This window comes from Rousettus aegyptiacus, unplaced genomic scaffold, assembly GCF_014176215.1.
Source record: "Rousettus aegyptiacus isolate mRouAeg1 unplaced genomic scaffold, mRouAeg1.p scaffold_m13_p_8, whole genome shotgun sequence".
NCBI lineage: Eukaryota > Metazoa > Chordata > Mammalia > Chiroptera > Pteropodidae > Rousettus > Rousettus aegyptiacus.
In genome coordinates, this window is record NW_023416311.1 from 107,397,171 (window position 1) to 107,413,712 (window position 16,542).

At 51.4% G+C, this 16,542-nt stretch overlaps 1 protein-coding gene across 1 annotated transcript in view; it reads left to right on the plus strand.

The window, feature by feature from the left end:
• Positions 1-5,889: 5,889 nt before the first annotated feature.
• LOC107498626 (death associated protein) overlaps positions 5,890-16,542 on the plus strand; it is a 44,490-nt gene continuing 33,837 nt past the window's right edge. The window contains exons 1-2 of the mRNA XM_016121961.2: positions 5,890-6,048; positions 16,223-16,319. Coding sequence (XP_015977447.2) covers positions 5,994-6,048; positions 16,223-16,319 — 152 coding nt within the window. The 5' untranslated portion in view covers positions 5,890-5,993. The remainder of the gene's footprint in view (positions 6,049-16,222; positions 16,320-16,542) is intronic.

The window sequence follows — 16,542 nt, forward strand, 5'->3', positions numbered from 1 at the left end:
GAAAACCTCCTAGGTGACTAAGATTGGCCTTCATGTCCTTTATTAGGTGTTGAATTACTTTTGAAAAATGCCTCAATGTGCATTATTACTTTGTGATTGACAGACGAGTTGAAGCGGAGGGAAAAGCCAAAGGAGTCCCCGTGTGTGCGTGTGTGTGTGTGTGCGCGCGCGCGTGCCTATGTGTAAGACAAGTGATAGTCTATCATTTTTATCTGACTTTGAGATGTGTATCCTATTCAAGTATTGTATGTGTGTGATTGTTAAATAAATTGTACTTAATATAATATTATCTAAATCCTTCATAGCATAAGAAATATCCTGCATGTTACAAAGCGAACTCAAGAATGACTGCTGCCCTCCCTTTCTGAGCAGTATCAACAATGGGAGAGAACTCTGTGGAGTTAATAGGAATATAATAATTCTCATCCATCAGACAGCAGCACAAGAAGACAGAATGCACGGGCCAGCCTAGAGTAAGAAGACAGCGTTCATCAAACTGACTGATAGACAGGGTTATTTTAATAAGCCATCGGCCAATGTGTGTATTTCACGAGTGCTAATGAAAACTCTCTTTGCAGTAATAACAGTACATTCTATGGTAGATTACAGTTTGCAAAGCACTTTCTTTTTTTAAATATCATTTTATTTTTCAGTTACAGGCGACTTCAATATTATTTCATAATAGTTTCAGGTGTACAGCACAGTGGTTAGACATCTACATAATTTATGAAGCGATGCCTCATGTAAGTCCAGGACCCACCTGGCATAATTCATACTTATTACATTGTTGACTATATTCCCCGTGCTGTACTTTACATCCTCGAGACTATTATTTTGTAACTACCAATGTGTACATCTTTTTAAACATTTTTTTATTAGTTTCAGGCACACAGTACATTGGTTAGACATTTATACGGTTTATGAAGTGATCCCCCCAATTACTCATCACTCTTCTGGCACTACACACAGCCATTATGACACTATTGACTATATTCCCTGTGCTGTACACGACATCCCCATGGCTATTTCGTAGCTACTAATTTGTGCTTCTTCATCCCTTCGCCTTTTTCTCCTAGTCCCCCAATTCCGCCCCCCCCCAACTCTGGCAGTCACCAGATAGTCCTCTGTATCTGTGAGTCTGTTTTTGATCAGTTTGTTCTTTTTATTCCTTAGATTCCACATATAAGTGAAATCATATGGTATTTATCTTTGTCGGACTTATTTCATTCAGCATAATAACCTCTAGGTCCCTCCATGTCATTGCGAATGGTAAGATATCACTTTTTTATGGCTGAGTAACATCCCACTGTATATAGGAACCATAGCTTCTTTATCCAATTGCCTATTGATGAGCATTTCGGTTGCTTCCATATCTTCGCTATAGTGGATAGCATTGCCATGAACATAGGGGTGCATAGATCTTTACAAACTGGCGTTTGATTTTCTTTGGATAAATACCCAGAAGTGCGATTGCTGTGTCAAAAGGTAGTTCTAGTTTTAATTTTTTGAGGAACCTCTGGACTGTTTTCCACAGTGGCTGTACCATTTTGCAATCCCACCAACAGTGCATGAGGGTTCCCTTTTCTCCACATCTTGGCCAACACCCATTTTTTTTTTTTTTAATTTATTGATGACAGCCATTCTGACAGGTGTGAGGTGGTATCTCATTATGGTTTTAATTTGCATTTCTCTGATGATCAGTGACCTTGAGCATTTTTTAATGTCTATTGGCCATCTGTATTTCCTCTTCAGAAAAATATCTCTTCAGGTCTCCTGACCGTTTTTTAATTAGATCAGTTTTTTTTGTTATTGAGTAGTATGAGTTCTTTGTAAACTTTGGACATTAACCCTTTATCAGATGTATCATAAGCAAATATCTTCTCCCATTCAGTAGACTGTCTTTACAAAGCACTTTCAAATATGCAGTCGGGATGGGGGAGAAGGCTGGGTTCTCTCCGGTCTCTCCGAACTAGCTGCCAGACTCTGTGCACGTCCTTTCTCAGGCCTGGCACCTCGCATCTGGGGATCTGGTGGAGAGTAAACAGAAGGTCACAGAGCCACACACGCATGTAGTCGGCGCCCAGTCCTGGTATCTCACGCCAGCCCTGGAGGAGGTCGCTGTTCACGTCCCTAGCTTGCAGATAAGGAAACCGAGGTTTAGAAAGCTTCGGTGGTGTAGCTAAGGTTACAAAATATACACGTGGACAAGAGACTCTGCATTTTCTATTTCTTCTTCGAATACTTTTTCCAGTGCTTTCAGCATTCACGTCAAATCGTATCTCGGATTCAGCACCACGCTTTTCAGCACCGTTTGGGATTAGAAAATCGCCTACATAGAAAAGAACGAAACGGCTCTCAAAACTCCACTTAGAAGGCGGCCAACAGAGGGGGAAATGGAACCGGGGCCCCGACATCCGTCTTCCGTTCCAGCATGCACTTGACGGAGTTGTGTCCCACGTGAGTCCAACAATCCTTTCTTCTCCCTTCTGTTTTTCCCGGTAGAGTGAGTTAACCTACCTTACTCTCAGTTATAATGAGCTTCAAATAAGATTATTCCCTCGGCAGTTCTGATAACATCTGCAGGGTGTGCACGTGAGCAAGGAAAGCTTCCTGTGGGTGGTGCCTGGCATCATCCTAAGCATCCAGGACTGGAGGGGCTGGGCGCACCCATAACTACGCACACACGTGTATACACACACAGACATGCTCGTGAGTGAACATGTCAGGAAGAATTAGTGGCCGTCTGTATTAACGCTATCTACGTGCTCTGTACTACATTTTTCATTCTCTTTCCTCACTTGCTGCTCTTCCTTAAGGTAACAGTTGTAAAAAAAAATTAAATGTATATCTGCTTCGGAATTATGGAGGAGACCATCTGCTAAATGCTCCTTCTGTGCCCACCTGATTTGGGGTGCTGGGAACGCAGTAGGCAAGATGAGTAAGGCCTCTCCCTCTCATGGGGCTGGCCCTCGACCAGCGCTAGTCAGGGGAGAAAGACAGCAAAGCTCAGATGATAGATAAGAAATTTTGGATGAGGATGAAGTGCTGTGAAGACAAAGTGTGTCTAGAGTCCGGGCTGTCTTCTTCAGATTCAGTGGTCAGTGGGGGCCTTTTGAAAAACTGATTCCAGAATGAGGTGTTAACCATGCAAGAAACCGGGGGAGACAGTTCCAGAAGGAGGGAACAGCGAATGCTAAGGCCTAAAGGGAAGAATTGGCTCGTCACCCTTGAAGAACATCACAGAGGCCATTGTGGCCAGAGGTGCCATGAGGGATGAGCTCCTAGAAGCAGTCAGGGTCCCCACCATGCAGGCGCTGGTAGGCTGCACGCAGTAGGAGTTGCACTCACTTGGCTGCTTGTAAAGACACCAGCCACATGAACTTAACCTAATAGGGGTTTGTTTTCGGCACAACACGACAGCCTTGGGGGCGGGGGGGGGGGGCCTGCTCTGCAGAGCCTCCGCATAAGCACGCGGTCCCACCTGCTTCTGATCTCGCTGCTCTGCCCCCTTTAGCGTATGGTTTTCATGCCTTTGGTTGCCTTATGGTTGCAAAATGATCGCTGTGCCTTCTGCTGTCTGCCTCCTGTCTGAATTCAAAGTGGTATGAATAACGAAGTCCACAGGAGGAAAGGGAGTCCTCATACCCACAATGCAAAATTTCCCCAGATATCCCCTGACAGAACTCCATGTGCATTTCAATGGACAGAACTGCATCACTTAGCCGCCCCTAGCAGCAAGGGAGGCTGGGAAATATGGGATTTTTTTTCAAGTTAAGTTCTTTTAACAACAGTATTTTCTTCAGTAGGAATGTTTTGATTAGGCAGGTACCCCACAGTGGAATAGAAGTTTGGAATCTCTTCTAGATGGAGAGATATTTGTGAGTTGGTGGGAAAATCAAGCATTCTGCTTTGAACTTGTAAAACTAGACAAGGCTGTTACACTAGGGTACCCACTATCCCAGAACAGATCTCAGGCAAAGATACAGTTCCCTGGGGCTTCAGGCAGCCAAGTGGTATCTGGGGCCGCCATGGCCCTTGGGTAATTTGGCTCCTTCTTTTATACCCAGGGCTCCCTAGCAACGCTTTGTGTCATTAAATAGAAGATGCCCTCATTCAAAACGTGCAACTTTATGTACGACTAGAGAAAGAATGTTGCCAATGAAACAATAACAATGTTTTCTAATGTAGAACTTTTATACTTCCTAGAAATAGTTTTTAGACTTATTAAAACATGACTTTTTAACCACAGAGCACTCTTGCACATACATTCAAAGGAAAATAGTCATTAAATTAATTGGTTAGGTATTCTTAGAGTATCTTTCCCTCCAGAATCCAAGTCAGTGTCTGCACATTTTCCCGCTCCGCTCCATCGAGTGCTGACCATGCAGTGTCGCTTAAAAGAGTGCTTTACTACTATTGATTTCAGGATTTTCCGCTAAGCTGCTGACACCTGCCCGCAATTTTTGATGTGAGTGCAATTCAATGATGACTGTATCACAACTGCCGCATGGCCGACAGCTATTTTGCCATTAATGACATTGAAATATGGGGGTGGGGGGGGAGTCCAAGATCGATGCACAGAATGAGCATTTGGCTGTGCACCACGACGCAGAGCTGGGCAGCACTCCGTTAGACATCCCGGCAGAGAGGTCAAGGAGGTGGGGTGGGATGTGAGCATGGTGCTTAGGGGAGGGGCAGAGATAGAGAAGTGGGTTCGCAGATTCGGCATCCATAAGCATTTGGGGACAGTCCTCTCTGCGGGCCCACCTGTGACCACTGAAGCAAAGTCAAGATGGAGAAGAGTTAGCTGGGGCAGAGCCTTGGGACAGTCAAGAGTTTAGAAATCTAGAGGTGGAGCCGATCAACCCAACTGAGAGTTAGCAGCCGAGGGAGTTCTAACACGAGATGTCGAGATAGCAATGTGGCGTGCCTGAACCCGAGGAGGAGCGGGACAGGTGGGTCAAATGCTGCTGAGGTCAAGCAGGATGAGCGTGGAAAGGTGACCATTTGATTGGGCAGCACCGAGGTCATGAGCGACCTCGCCAAAAGGACGTTCCCGAGGTTGAGGGCAGCCTCTGTGCAGCTCGCCGGAGGATAACCAGACGGAGTGGTCTAGGTTGAGGAGAGGAGGTGAGGCTTTCGACCTCTTTGAGCAGTCGTATTGTCAAAGGTAGACGTACAGCCAAGAGAGGTGGTGGTGTTTTTTAAAGACATTGGGCACATCTTAAAGCTCAGCCAGCAAAATGCAATTGCTGGCTCAGAGGAGGATAACTGCAGCTGCGAAGTGCTCGAGGAGAGAGGTATGAGACCCAGGGCACAAGGGCAGCTTTGGGCAGAGTCATGCTCCATCGCAACACAAGATGGCAGAGAGCGGGCAGGGACGCAACCTTCCCAGAACGGGGTTCCCGGCTTTGCAGCGCTGCCCTGACCAATTTTAACAAACGCCTGCTATCCTCAGGCCCCGGACTCCGGGCTGTGAGCTGGGCAAGGACACCCGGCAGCCCGTGCCCTAACCACATGCATCAGTCCCCTGGGCGTGTCACTCTGGCGGCTCGGTTTCCCCATCGCCATCGCCAGCTACGCGGCGGGGACGCTTGGGGGCAGCCCGCAGACTAGTCAGTCACGCTTCAGCTGGGCCTCTGCCAAGCTCCGGCGACGGACCTGGCCACGCCCCCGCCGCCTCTAACCGTCCTCCTCCGCCCGCGGCCCCGACTTCCAACGTGGCGCTGCCGACTGCGCAGGCTCAGTACACGGGGCGCGCGCGGCCGGCGGGGCGGGGCCGGCGGGGCGGGGCCAGCGGCGTGACGTAAGCGCGCGGCCGCGCGCGGGCCGGGCCGCGCCACGTCGCTAACCCTGCCGGCGCGCGCCCCCGCCGCCCCGCGCGCGCGCCCGCCTCCCTCCGGCCTCGCGCCCGCGCGCGCACGTCGCTCCGGACCCGCGAGCTCGCAGCTGTCGCCGTCGCCGTCGCCGTCGCCCAGAAAGGCGATCGAGCCATGTCTTCGCCTCCCGAGGGGAAGCTCGAGACGAAGGCTGGACACCCGCCCGCCGGTACTGACGCGTTCCCACTTCGTCTCGCGGCGCGGGTCCCCCGGGCGGGCTCGGGCGCGGGGCGCGGGGCGCGCGGGGCCTGGCCAGCCCGCCCGGGCCGCGTCGCCCGCGGGGACGCCGGGCACACCCGGCCCCGCGCGCACGCCGTTTCCTTACGGTCCGCGGGCCGCCGCCTGCCCGGGCCGCCGCGTGCAGATCGGGGCGGCGGGGCCGAGCGCGGCCGCCCAGCGCCCGAACGCAAACGCAGAAACGGGGCCCCGGTGAGCGCCCAGAGGACACGGATGTTCGCGGCAGACGCGGGGCCGGAGCCACCGACGGTCAGGGTTTGGCTAACTGGGGGCCGGCAGCATCGCGCGCCGACCGAGAAGCGAAGGAGCGGGAATCGTTTTTATCGTTAGTCACTGTGACCCCCCACCCCCGCGCTCCCGTTTCCTTAACGCCGAGCGTTTTATCAAAACTGGGGCTCTTTTCTGTGTGTTTCGAGGTTTTTGGGGGGGTTGTGTGCTTTTTCACCCCCGCTAAATTCTGAGACGGGGAAGGCGCCCCAGGAAGGAGTGGGGCGCCCTGGGCAACGCGCCCCGGAGCCCTGGTGCGCGCCCCGCGCGCAGCTCCTGCCCTGCGACGGCGCGTAAACGGGCAGGACCCCGGGAGAGACGGGAGGGCCCGTGGGTCCCAGCAGCCGGGTCGCCCCGGCGCGTGGACCCGCCCGGGGCCTTCGTTGCACACATAGCGCTGCAGACTCCGGCGCGGCATGACAACCTTAGTGAAACGTGGCTGCTTCGGGGGGCACCTTCGTGCCGTCGTGTTACAGCGACGATTTCCATAACCTCGGTTCCATCCCCCGCTACAGGGTGCTCACTCTCTGCTTCAACACAGTGAATAGAGCAATTCTTTAAATGTGACATTCCAAGGTAAATTTTTTTTTTTTTAACTGGCAAAAGCAGCTCTCGACAAGAACACTAACGTGCGAGGGGATAAAGATGACTAACTGATGCCTGTGGACTTAAGAGGCATGGGATTCCACTAGGGTGGGAGATAGGCTTTGGGGACCTCACGTCGCACTATTTAAAATATATCAGGGAGACTTTCTTTAAAGGTAACTCCAATCGTTAATTCCTGCCACAGCGGCGGGTCCTTGTCCAGCTGCCTGATGACCTGGGAAGCGCTGCGGGAAGGGACGCCTTCCTTTATGCGACCCTGTCCCAGGATAACGAGTGGCAGGCAGTAAAGCACCTATGTTGGAATGGTACCAAACCAAAGCAATGGTAACTGAATTGCACACAGACGCATCCCCACGTGGAGGTTTTTAAGATCAGACACGCGAACTGTACCTATTAACATATGGACAGAGAAATTTCATGAAGGACTCTGGTTTTCTCAGAATCGTGAGGTAAACAGCTAGGCTTTGTGAATTACAAATTAAATAGCTTCCTTTTGTGGAGGGGAGAGGACCCCAGCTTGTTTGTGCTGGGGTAGCAGTGACCTTGGCTTCTAAGTTTTGAGGCCCGTCATTTCTCCAGGGCTCAGTGTGTGAAATGGGAGGTTTGGGCCAGATCATTTCTAGGAAAGTGACAGAGAAGGGCTGCCTTTGCCACTGGAGTGCCATTCCAGTCCAACGGCAGCTAATCCCACAGATAAACTCAAGTGACTTCAAGGCAGGACCTTTAACCTTTGGGGCCCCATTCTCGAAGGAGCTGCTTAAGGAGCTCTCACCGGCACTCCCCACTTTCCAAGTCCAGTCACACTTGGCCAAAGTTGGAGAAAGAGCCTGGCACTGTGGCCCCGAGGCACAGACTAGACACGGGACTTCTGTCCTCGGAGCGTTCTGCCTCCTCGCAGCGCCTCTCAGGCCCACTTTCTCCTGTGGAGCAGAGGCCCCTGTGAGAAAGCCGCCTCGGCAGAAAGCCGAGGGTGTGCTTGTTTACTCTAGAGTGGCCAGAGAGTAGGCAGTTCTGCAGAGTAGGTGTTTTAAAAAATAAAAAAAAATTTTTTAAGACCTGCTGTAATAAAGGATAATCAAGGACAGCCAAGAGCACAGTTCATAAATTAAGATGACAGCCTTGAAAATGTCAGAAACGCTTTTATTAAGTGCTTAAGTTGGATAACTCAAACTTGTGCTTAAATCTTCTATCGGAAAAAATAAAATTCTCTTCCATGACTATCTTCATGTTCTTTTGTGTTTTCTCGTTATTGCTGTCTGAACCAGATACCCTCCTGTGCATTCCCACAACATCCCCTGACCTCCGCCTGTCTGCTTCCCTCCCTCCCTCCCCCCTCCTTCCTTCCTTCCTTCCTTCCTTCCTTCCTTCCTTCCTTCCTTCCTTCCTTCCTTCCTTCCTTCCTTCCAGGGCTGGGTCTTATTGGTATCTTCATCCCCAGGGCTGGCACAGTGCCTGGCGCAAAATACTCCATAAATGGCTCCTGAGTGAGCTTCTCCAGAGCCCGTGAGCACCTTCTCACTTCCCCACACACATGGGGCCTGCGATGTCCCTCTACTTCTGAGCCGACTCCGGGGTGTGGTGGTGCTGCAGGCAGGACTCAGCCAGTTTAGGCAGCATCATAATAATGCAAATCAGCGTTTGGTGAGTGCTACAATGTGCCTGATGCAGAGGAGGGAAAATAATTTTACCTCTACTGTTACAGGTTCTTGGCTGAGACACCCCCCGTATATCCTATAATAGACTAACAAGAGAAAAAAAAAGTTTAACAACACGTATGCATGGGAGAGACCCAGGAAAACTCAGTAACAACTCAAGTGCCCCAAGCCACCACCTTAAATACCAATTTCCACTAAAGACAAAAGTACTAGGGAGTGGGAAGCCAGCTTTGGGAAGCCCGTTTCTAGGAAAAGCAAGATGAACAGGGTGAGGTTGCTGCACAGATTTAAGATTCTTTCGTGATTCAGACTCATCCTTCCCTTCCTGGCACAGAGAGGGGACATGTACAAATGGAGATGTCCCTGTGTAAGTGTCCCTTACGAAGGATAGCTTCTCCTTGTCTGCTGGTTCTTAATCAGCTCCAATTAGCCTTTTGGGGTGGCACATGCTGCTCCCCATCGCTGATGTTGTTCAGAGCACGTGGCACCTACTCATGACTAGCAGTCACCTTACAGTTGGATAAAGAAGGCAGCTCCGTTTTAAAACTGGCCAAACTGGAGTGTCTCCTTGCTGACTCCCCTGAGCCAGTGACTTCGGGGGGACCGGCCTGTAGGGCCTCCGCCTCTTGGAACCTCAGCAGCCCTTCTCAGCAGGGGGCTCCATCGCCCACCGTGTGCCTCCTCCCAAGGCGTGAGATGAATGAGGCCACATCGGAAGCGGAGGCTTCTGAAGAGCGTGATGCACAGCCCTGCACACTGCCGAGTTGGCGCCTCGCCCGGCGGTGCCCCGCCCGCCGTGAAAGCGATCAAGTCGTAATGACTCAGACCCTCCGCTGCTCTCGACTACAAAATATTTGTAAAGAAATGGGGTGAGACTGCCTGTCTTATGAGAGTTATTGCACATACAGACTGGCAGGGTCAGAATGAGGTTCTTTTTCATCTCATGGCAGGGCTAGGCTGCCCCAGCAGAAAGGGGACGTAACCGTGAGCCGCACTGTTACCCACTCCTGCCGGTCTCCGTGCGTTCACAGCAGTGATGTGGATGACGTCTCCCTGGTGAATGTGTTTTGCTGTCCTCGTTCCCCTCCATTTCCCAGGGGAGCCGAAGCCATATGTCAGTAAAGTTCACATAAATCAAATGTGGTAGCTTTGAACGTTACTAGTCTGACGTATGGTTACAAAAAGTAGACTTCACGTCACTTCCAGAACTGAATCAAACAAATATAGACACAACTGTATTTATTGAAAGTAAAATGGAAAATAGACCACTTTGATTTCTTTAGTACATTTTAAAATAATTCGATTCTCAGTTATCTTAATCAGACATGCGTTCAGGGTGTGTCTCAAAGGTCGTGGTCGATAATCCTCCCTGAGTCATCTGCAGGAGGTGTTTTTTATGTCCCCTGGGCCACTCTTGCTAGAAGTGGAAGACTAATTAGTTTATTGTACTAACCCTGTAGTCACAGGGTTGCTAAGCATGCGCCTCCAGTCCTCAGCCCAGTCACCCGTCAACACCTGACGGTACAGGAAAGAGGTCTGCCTGCCTTTGCTCTTGACCCACCAAGCAGAAGAAGAGGCCCTTTTAGTCCCTGCATTTTTTCAAAAGCTTCCCGTCAGGGTGGGCTGGAGAAGACCTACCTCTGTTCTCTAGTGCCCTTTCCTCTGGGCGCGTCCTTTCCCACAACGCCCGGTGCGTTCTCCCCTCGTGTGGTCACTCTCCTCTTCCCGACTTCGGAAGTCTGTCTAGATAGGGACGATTCACTCATGTAAAATACTGTGCTAGTTGCAGTTGTGTTCGACTCGTTATGGTAACAGACAGTCCAAAATCTCAGTGGCCGAACAGGTCAAGCCTTATTTCTTTCCCCGGCGGCCCCTCCCGCCACACAGCTGCTCTGCCATCCCGGCGCGTGGCAGCGCGGTCGCTGCAGAGGGGCGGCAGGTGCGGGCCGCGGTGCGGGGGCCTCACGGCGCAGCCCGAGCGGCACGTGCCGCCGCATCCGCTTCCTGTGGCCGCTGCAGCAAAGCACGATAAACTTGGAGGCGTGACGGGACGCAACTTCGGTATCTGGCAGTTCCGGGGGTGAGAAGTCCAAAGCCCGTCACCGGGCCGTGATTAAGGTGTCTGCAGAGCTGGTTCCCTCTGGAAGCTCCTGGGGAGAATTCATTTTCTTGCCTCTTCAGCTTTCACGGGCGGCCCCGTTCCGTGGCGCGTGGCCCCTTCCCGCACCTGCAAAGCCAGCAGTGGCTGGTCGAGTCTCTCCCGTCTCACGCTCTGGCCCTCTCCCACATTTCGGGCCCCTCGTGATTGCAGCGAGTTCACCTGAACAATCCAGAATAATCCTCAGGTCAGCTGATTAGCAACCTTAGTTCCTCCTGGCCGCGGACCGCAGCCCTCGGATGCGGCTATCTCTGGGGGCGGCCGCACTGCGCTGCCTTCCAGTTTTTCCGGCCATACGTGGTCACAGTCCAGGTAAATGGCTCCAACCAGCTGCCAGGGAGGCTGGGGCTGGGGTCGGCGAACACGTAGCCCGTCCCCACCTCTTTTTCCGGTCCCTGGCGCCAGGCTTCGGAGCTCCTCCAGGCACAGATCCGACTTTCCCCTGTTTGAAATCTGCCTCCTGTACCCCAGAATTCCCCCGCAGCTGCCCCCTGCCCCCCCACCACGCACACACCGACCGCTTCGGCCCCGTTGCTGTCCAGCGGGGCCCCCATCCTGGCCCCGTCACCGAACAGTCTGGCCTTCGGGTCACGGGCCCACCGTAGAGTGGAGCACGCACTGTCACGGGACACAGAGCCCGGCCTGTGTAGCGCTGAGCAGAGCTCCAGGCCCTGGCGACACACCGTGGCTCTGAACCTCACGTCCACCTCCGGAAAGCGAGTGCGGCTGCCCCTGGGTCACTGAGGGGCTTCCCGCCTCTGGTCTACGTTCCTAAGCGCAGGGGGCAGTCGCCCTTCGTCCCTCCTCGGCTTCCTTACACTGAAACTGCCGGGGGCGCACATTCGGGCATTTATCAGGGGCTCGTTGTCGAGCACGAGCCTTCGCTCCTGCCCGCTGCGCACGGACCTGAGGGTGCTCGTCAGCGCCCCACGCGGCCTCCGGGCAGGGCGCGGCCCTGGTTCCTGGAACCCGCCGTCAGGTCCGGAGTCCTCACAGGTGCCCCCTGCCCCTCGCCATTTGCCCCTCCCACTCTCGCAGGCCCCCACCAGGTCCCGGAGCCGTGCTCATGGGCGGTGTCTTCATAGCCAAGAAGCCCCAGCTCCTGGTGGAGCCACTTCCCTTCACCCACAGGGGCCTCCGCCCTGGTCCCACCCAACCTCACGGCTCCCAGGGCGGGCGGGTTCCACCCCCACGCCGCTTGCCTGCCTCTGCATGGCTCTGCCCGAGTGTCAGGCTGCCTCCTGGCCGCCGCTCTGGGGCTCTGTTCTGTCTTCTCGGAGATGGGCGAGCTTCCTCTGAATGAGTTCAGGAGCTCTGCTCCAGCAGAAACAAAGTCTTGCTCTAACGCCTGAAGTCAGCGCTTTGGGGACGTTTGTGTGAATTAGCTGCCCCTCTCTGCTCCCTGCTAGGAACCACAGCCTGGTTCGCGGGGTGCCTACAGTCTGGGAGGGATCCTGGGGAGGCCCCTCTCATCCCCCTGCCTATCTTCCAGTGATGGATCTTTCCAGCCTTCTGTTTGTTACCGTGGGAGGGATCGGAGTTCCAGTAACACACACACCTCCAGCTCCTTCTTGCTGGTGAGGAAATGAATTTCAACTCAGTGAATATGAGAGATATTCATTTATTAGAAGCACAGTATGAAGTAGAAGACCAGTCAGGCCTAAAACCTGCTGACCACATGGAAATGAGGTCACGTACCCCTATGGGGGGCACAGGTTACAGCCAGGGAAGAGGGAGAGTGGTAACCCTGGGGGAGAGAATGGTCTGTGGTATATTTGGGGCCGTGATGGGTAGTAATAAAGGTGATCTTAGGTGATTGGCAAGTGATTGACACCTGGCTGCTTTATAACTCTTTGCCTAGTGCGCATGTGCTTACCCAGAATTCAGTCTTTTATACTTAGATTCATGAACTTCCAGGCATAAACAAAGTATTAAAATGAAGTTTAAACTGTGAGTAAATTAGGGTAGTACCTTCTGTACAGACATCTGTAGCGGATCATGGCAGCTAAGACTATGACCCTCCTGTCCTTTGTCTCTGGGGATGCAGGAGGGATTCTCTAACTACCAACAGGACATTTTGGGGGTGGGCTCTGGGCTGGACCCCCATTCCTTTGTTCCCCCTGTCGCTCATGTCTGACCAGCTACCTAACACGTTGAGCATGAGCCGTGACACCTGAGGGGAGCGCACTGTCACCCTTTCTTTACAGACAGAGGACCCTTGGGCACCGAGAGTCAGCAATTCTCCCTAGTGCACATGCGCATGTGCACGCAAGCGCGCGCGCGCACACACACACACACACACACACACACACACACACTGGCAGAGCTGGGATCTGAACAGAAGTCTGGCTCGATCCTGCCCTTCGCCTCTGCATGGCACTTCTGCTGAGAGGAAGCTTGTTGTTCTTTAAGATTGACGCTCTCGTTTGAGTAACAACCACAACAAAAATCCAAGATTCTTTTTCTAATGTCTCTCATATAAATACTTGTATTTGCAAATATTCCACAAAAGATACCTGCAAAAATAGCTCTGCTTTGTATTTTCACAAATGAAGAGTTCCAGCGACAATGATAAAGCAATCACGGCAAGCGTGTGCTGTCATATTTTTTTGGCAGTGTTGTAAGTTAAGATGAATCTGTCTCAGCCTTGAGTTATTATTATTATTGCCACTGTTCATTGCCACATTAATCACCACACATTCTGTGAAGGATTGATGAGGTTAATTGCTTTTATAAACTAAATTAAACGAAGTGCCAATGCAGAGTGACCGCGCCTTGACAAGTGTACCTACAGCAGGGGAGGCCCTTCCGCACGAGTGTCAGATGACATGACAAATATCACCTCGACAGTCAATATCAGTTTTCTTCGTAGTTAGTTGCACAGCCCTTTTTTCCTTTAGTTAGTTTATAGAAAACATCGGTGATTTCTACTTGTAAAGTTTTGTATCCGCCAAGTTGAAACGATTCAGAAATCATTTTTAAATAGGCATCTGTATTAGTTTGCCCAGGCTGCTGTAACAAAATACTACAGACTGGGTGGCTGCAGCAATAGAAATTTATTTTCCCGTCATTCTGGAAGCTAGAGGTCCAAGGCCAGAGTGCTGACTGGTCTGGTTTCTCCCGAGGCCTCTCTCCTTGGCTTCTCATTGTGTCCTTATGTGGCCTTTCCCCCGTGCACCTGCTTCCCTGGCGTCTCTCCCTCCTCTCATAAGGACATCAGTCCTCTTGGACCAGGGCTCCACCTCAACAGCCTCGTTTTAAGCTGATCACCTCATTCAAGGCCTGGCTCCACGTACAGTCACATTCTGAGGTACTGGGTGTTAGGGCTTCAACACGTGAATTTGGAGGGACCACAGTGCAGCCTATAGCAGCACTTTTAATCAGTTTCTAATGAGAATAGGATGGGTTGGGATATATGGGGGAGGAGAATGAATTTAAAGAAACATTTTCGTGGGGCAGCTCTTCCAGCTTCCTCCTTTGGTGAAAAGCATGCATAGCACCCCAATCGCATGCCGGCAGAGTGGGAAATAACCTTAGATGTACTGCGGATTTTTATTTTCAGTCTCCAGCTCTTAGAATGTGGCACACACCCTAACCTGGGAAATCTCGATAAGCCACCTGCAAATGGTGGTTTTTGTTTACTTCCTCTTTTTTTTTTTTTTTTTTTTAATTTGAGCCCAAAGTGAGGGAAATCCCTAGGAATCACACCCAGAGAAGAAACCGAAATTCAGAACAGTCGGTATGAGCCTTGGGCCTACAGGAGGCGGGGAGGGGCCTGGTGTCTCTCTCACAAGGACAGCAGTCAGACTGGATGAGAGCCCACTGTAACGGCCTCGTTTAGCCCAAGACACCAGCAGAAAGTGGGTGCTCAGAAGCCAGGCCCCTGGAAAGGGGGTGGGGTGGGGGGAGAGGAATGGAGCCAGTAGGGTGGCAAGAAAGCTGGTCTGTTGCAGCCTGGGCTCTGAGTGGAGAAAAAAGTATTCTTGAAAATTTGTGAACGCAGCCTGCCCTTACATGGGCTGCAGGTTCAAGTTTACACAGTTTGACAATTTCTAAGGAATCTGACATAAAAGGGGTTTCCAGATACCTGTACTCCTGGCCTGATAGAAGCACGTATAGCACCCCTCCAAAGGGATCTGGCCCCAGAAGGTCCCCACAGATAAAGCCCTGCTGAAGACAAGCTCATAATCCACAATCACCCCAATAAAAGTGAAAGTCCCTGGAGAAAAACAGTGGCTTAAACTCTCAAAGATGTCAGATAATAAAATAATTGGATATATAGCTATAAGACAAGTATGTCAAACAATTGAATATATAAAAATTAAAAACACAAGAAACGAATAAGACCCTGCTTTGCCTCTTGCTGATAGGCCGCTGCTGGGCACCCTTGGCCGTGAAGCGTGCATCGTCAGCTTCCCGAAGCCAGGGCCTGGCAAACTCTCCCAGGGAAACTAAAGCCGCACATGCTGGAAGCGTGTGCGCCAGAGGGGGTTTCATGTTCTCCTTCCTGCTCGTCAGCATCGGCAAGAAGCTTGTCCTGGGCTTTCGTGATGCAAGGCCGCTTTAAAAAAACTAAATTAGCACCTGCCAATACTGAAGCTTCATGACACAGTTTGGGAAAGGCTACCATAGAAGTCTTGGCTGCCACCTGAGTGGCCTCTGTGACCGTTGGCACAGTGACTGTCCCATGCCGCCATGTGGCTGTATCACCCCATCAAAAGCATCATTGGAGACAAATACCCTATGATATCACTTAAATGTGGAATCTGAAAAACAAACAAACTAACTAAATGAAACAGACAAACCCATACCTACGGAGAACAAACCGATGATCTCCAGAGGGGAGGGGAAAGGAGGATGGGCAGAAATGGGAAAGGGGATTAAGAAACAAAAATAAGTCATGGGGATGCAAATACAGCTTCGAAAATAGTCAATGATATTGTAACACTATGTACAGTGACAGGTGGTTACAGACTTATCGTAGTGATCCCTTTGTGTAAGGTATAGAAATGTCGTACACCTGAAACGAATATAATATTGCTTGTCAACTGTGGTTTAAAAATAAGAATGCAGGACAATTTGGAATTTAAAGAAAAAGCATTGCAGGGATTCACTGGGACTTTGCTGCATCGAGCTGTGCAGACCCTAAAGCAAGCAGCCACTGTCCCCCATGGCTGGTACTCTGGTGACACTTCCGCTCTTGTGAAATACTTATGAGGAGACCAAAGGAATAAACAAGAGCCTGGGGAGTTTCTGAGTGGATCTGGAGTAAAAGGCAGCTTCGGATCTTCCCCGCAACAACACTAACTTCTGTAGTTAATCATGGCCGCTGCCAGGTGGTCTGGACTAACTCTGGCCCTGGGGCAACCACAGACTCTCCAGCTAGCTCTTGATCACACCCCGCTTTGTTTTCCTTCTAGTGAAAGCCGGTGGAATGCGGATCGTGCAGAAACACCCGCATTCTGGAGACACCAAAGAAGAGAGAGACAAGGATGACCAAGAATGGGAGAGCCCCAGGTGGGAGAGTTCACGGTTCACAGATAAGCATTTCTCAGTTAAACGTTAACCTTTGTTCTCCGCTCTGTGCTTCTGATAAAGCCTGGGCTGTGCGGCCCGGCTGTGTATTTTTTCTTTCCTAAGCAGTGAGGTGGCGGATCTGTTCCTAGAGGGGAGGAATGGGGTGTCTGGAGCCCGCCCCCTTTCCTGACTAAATCTGAGGATGCTGTCAGTCCAGGGCGGT